At 56.3% G+C, this 2,625-nt stretch overlaps 1 protein-coding gene across 1 annotated transcript in view; it reads left to right on the top strand.

Moving 5' to 3' along the window:
- Positions 1-2,625, top strand: part of AIP (aryl hydrocarbon receptor interacting protein) — an 8,503-nt gene that overhangs the window by 2,866 nt on the left and 3,012 nt on the right. The window contains 1 exon segment of the mRNA XM_021708601.1: positions 1,001-1,180. Within this exon segment, the coding sequence (XP_021564276.1) occupies positions 1,001-1,180 (180 nt within the window).

The following is a 2,625-nucleotide window of genomic DNA, read 5'->3' on the forward strand; positions in this document are numbered from 1 at the left end:
CACTCACCTCAGCCTCCCAAAGGTGCGGGATTACAGGCTGAGCCACCGAGCCCGGCTGGCCTTGCTACTTCTTGATCACCGGCATACTGTCCCACTGCAAGGCTTTTGTACCTACAGCTCTTTTGGTCTAGAAAATGCCTACCCCAGTGTCTGCCTGGCTTGGTTTGTCTTTATTACTTTTGGATCTCTGCTTAAATTATGCACCCTGGCCAGGTGCGGTGGCTCACGCCTATAATCTCAGCACTTTGGGAGGCTGAGGTAAGAGGACTGCCTGAGCCCTCTTTTGGTTTTGAGACCTGCCTGGGCAACATGGCGAGACCTTGTCTCTACAATAAATCAAAAAATTAGCCAGACATGGTGGTGCGTGCCTGTAGTTCCAGCTACTTAGAAGGCTGAGACGGAAGGACTGCCGGAATCCAGCAGGTCGAGGCTGCAGTGACCATGAGTGTGCCCCTGCCCTCCAGCCTGGGTGACAGAGTGAGACTCTGACTCAAAAAAAAAGACACCTCCTCAAAGAGCTCCGCCCCCCAAGCTCTGTTTAGCCCTGGCTCACCCTGCTGTATTTTGTTTTCTCATCCTAAGCACTTAGCTTCACCTGACCCAGCACATTGTTTCGTTTGAGGCCATCTCCCTTCTGCTAGGAGCTCCGTGGGGTAGGGAGTTCTGTCTGTTTTGCTCACTGCTGTGTTTCGGTGTCTGCCACAGAGCTCAAGGCACTAGTAGGTGCTCAGTAAATATCTGTTGAGGAATGACTGGAGCCAGACTGCTTGGGCCCTCGTCCCTGCCCAGCCGCCCACTAGCCACTTGACTTGGGCCCCTGACCTCCCCCTCTGGGACTTGGTTTCCTCACCGGGGCGCTGGGGTAAAGCCAGGTGTAAGGTCAGGGGGTGACCCCTGGGTAAGTCCTGTCCCTCGTGCGGCTGCAGGCTGAGGGCTGGCCCTGCTCTTGAGGGTCGTGTGAAGGTTCGTGCCCTTGCCTGATCTCTCGTGTGGCCCGCAGGCCACGTTCCATTACCGGACAGTGCACAGTGACAGCGAGGGCACCGTGCTGGACGACAGCCGGGAGGGCGGCAAGCCCATGGAGCTCATCACTGGCAAGAAGTTCAAGCTGCCCGTGTGGGAGACCATCGTGCGCACCATGCGGGAGGGCGAGATCGCCCAATTCCTCTGTGACATCAAGGTGTCCACCCTGCAGCGTCTGCCCAGCGGTGCCCTCTTCCTCCTCCCCAGGTCCCCAGCCCCGTCTCAGCCACCCATCCACCCTGTCCAGACCATCACACCAGCCTCCCGACTGGCATCCTGGCCCCAGCCCGCCTTCCCCTGTCCCCTGGCCAGCAGCACGGGGATTCATTCTCAAATGCAAATGACCGGGACATTCCTTTGCCTCAAACCTCTCAGGCTCCTGGTCACCCTCAGGATAGAGGGTAGTAAGTCCTCACTAATGTCATCGACAGGTTCTTGGAAACTGTGACACCGTGTACATCAGGTCAACCAATAATGTCATTTCAGCCGGGTGCGGTGGCTCAAGCCTGTAATCCCAGCACTTTGGGAGGCCGAGATGAGAGGATTGTCTGAGCCCCCAGGTTCGAGGCCAGCCTGGGCAACTTGGTGAGACCTCATCTGTACAATAAATCAAAAAAGTAGCCAGGCGTGGTGGTCCATGCCTGTAGTTCCAGCTACTTGGAAGGCTGAGGCGGAAGGATCGCCTGAGCCCAGCAGGTCGAGGCTGTGGTGGCCGGGAGCGTGCCATTGCACTCCAGCCTGGGTGACGGAGTGAGACTCCAACTCAAAAAAAAAAAAAGTCGTTTCTTTCAATGTTCAAACGTTGATGAGAAAATCGGTTTCATTATATTGTGTTTTGCTTAAAATAACAGTTTCCAAGAGCCTATTCAGGTCAGTAAGTCCCCAGGAAGCTACATACATGACCCTCTGGGGTCTGGCCTCTGCCATATCCCCCTCCTTCTCAACCTCCCTCCATTTTCTTCCCATTCCTTGTCTTAGCCAAGGTCCTCCCTCATACTTCAAAGTGAATTCCTGGGCCACCACACCCAGGAAGCCCTCCCTGACTGCCAGTGATTGATTTGAACCCTTCCTCTGGGTCGTCCAACCCTCTGGGTCGTCCAACCTTCATGCCCTGCACGGCCAGGATCAGGTTGTCTGTCTGGTCCTAAGCTCCTGCAGGGCAGAGATCTGCCTGTTTACCTCTAGCTTCGAAATGCCCAGCATGGGCTGGCCCAGGGCCAAGACTCAGGAAATGCCTGCTGAATGTGGGCCCAGCAGTCACCCCCGTGCAGACACGGGGGCAGTGAGGGGGTGGCTTAGACCAGGGTGGATAGAAGTCGTGTGATTCCCACCAGCCCGGTAGCTCCTGAGTGAGAGGTTAGAGGCCAGGCCCCTGAGGGTTTTGAGGTTGCTGCCTGGTGCCCAGCTCTGAGGTTGGTGCTGCATGGGGTGAGGATAGGACAGGAGGAGGCGGGAGAGGAGGGGCCCTGGAAATGGGATCCAAGGCCAGGCTGTGGGTTGCATCCCTGGGAGGGAGAGGAGGGGCTGGGAATTTTTAATTTAATTTTTATTTTTTTGAGTTGGAGTCTCGCTCTGTCGCCCAGACTGGAGTGCAGTGGCCGC

The sequence above is a fragment of the Carlito syrichta genome, unplaced genomic scaffold (genome assembly GCF_000164805.1).
Source record: "Carlito syrichta isolate Samal-C Ts95f unplaced genomic scaffold, Tarsius_syrichta-2.0.1 Scaffold143041, whole genome shotgun sequence".
Lineage (NCBI taxonomy): Eukaryota > Metazoa > Chordata > Mammalia > Primates > Tarsiidae > Carlito > Carlito syrichta.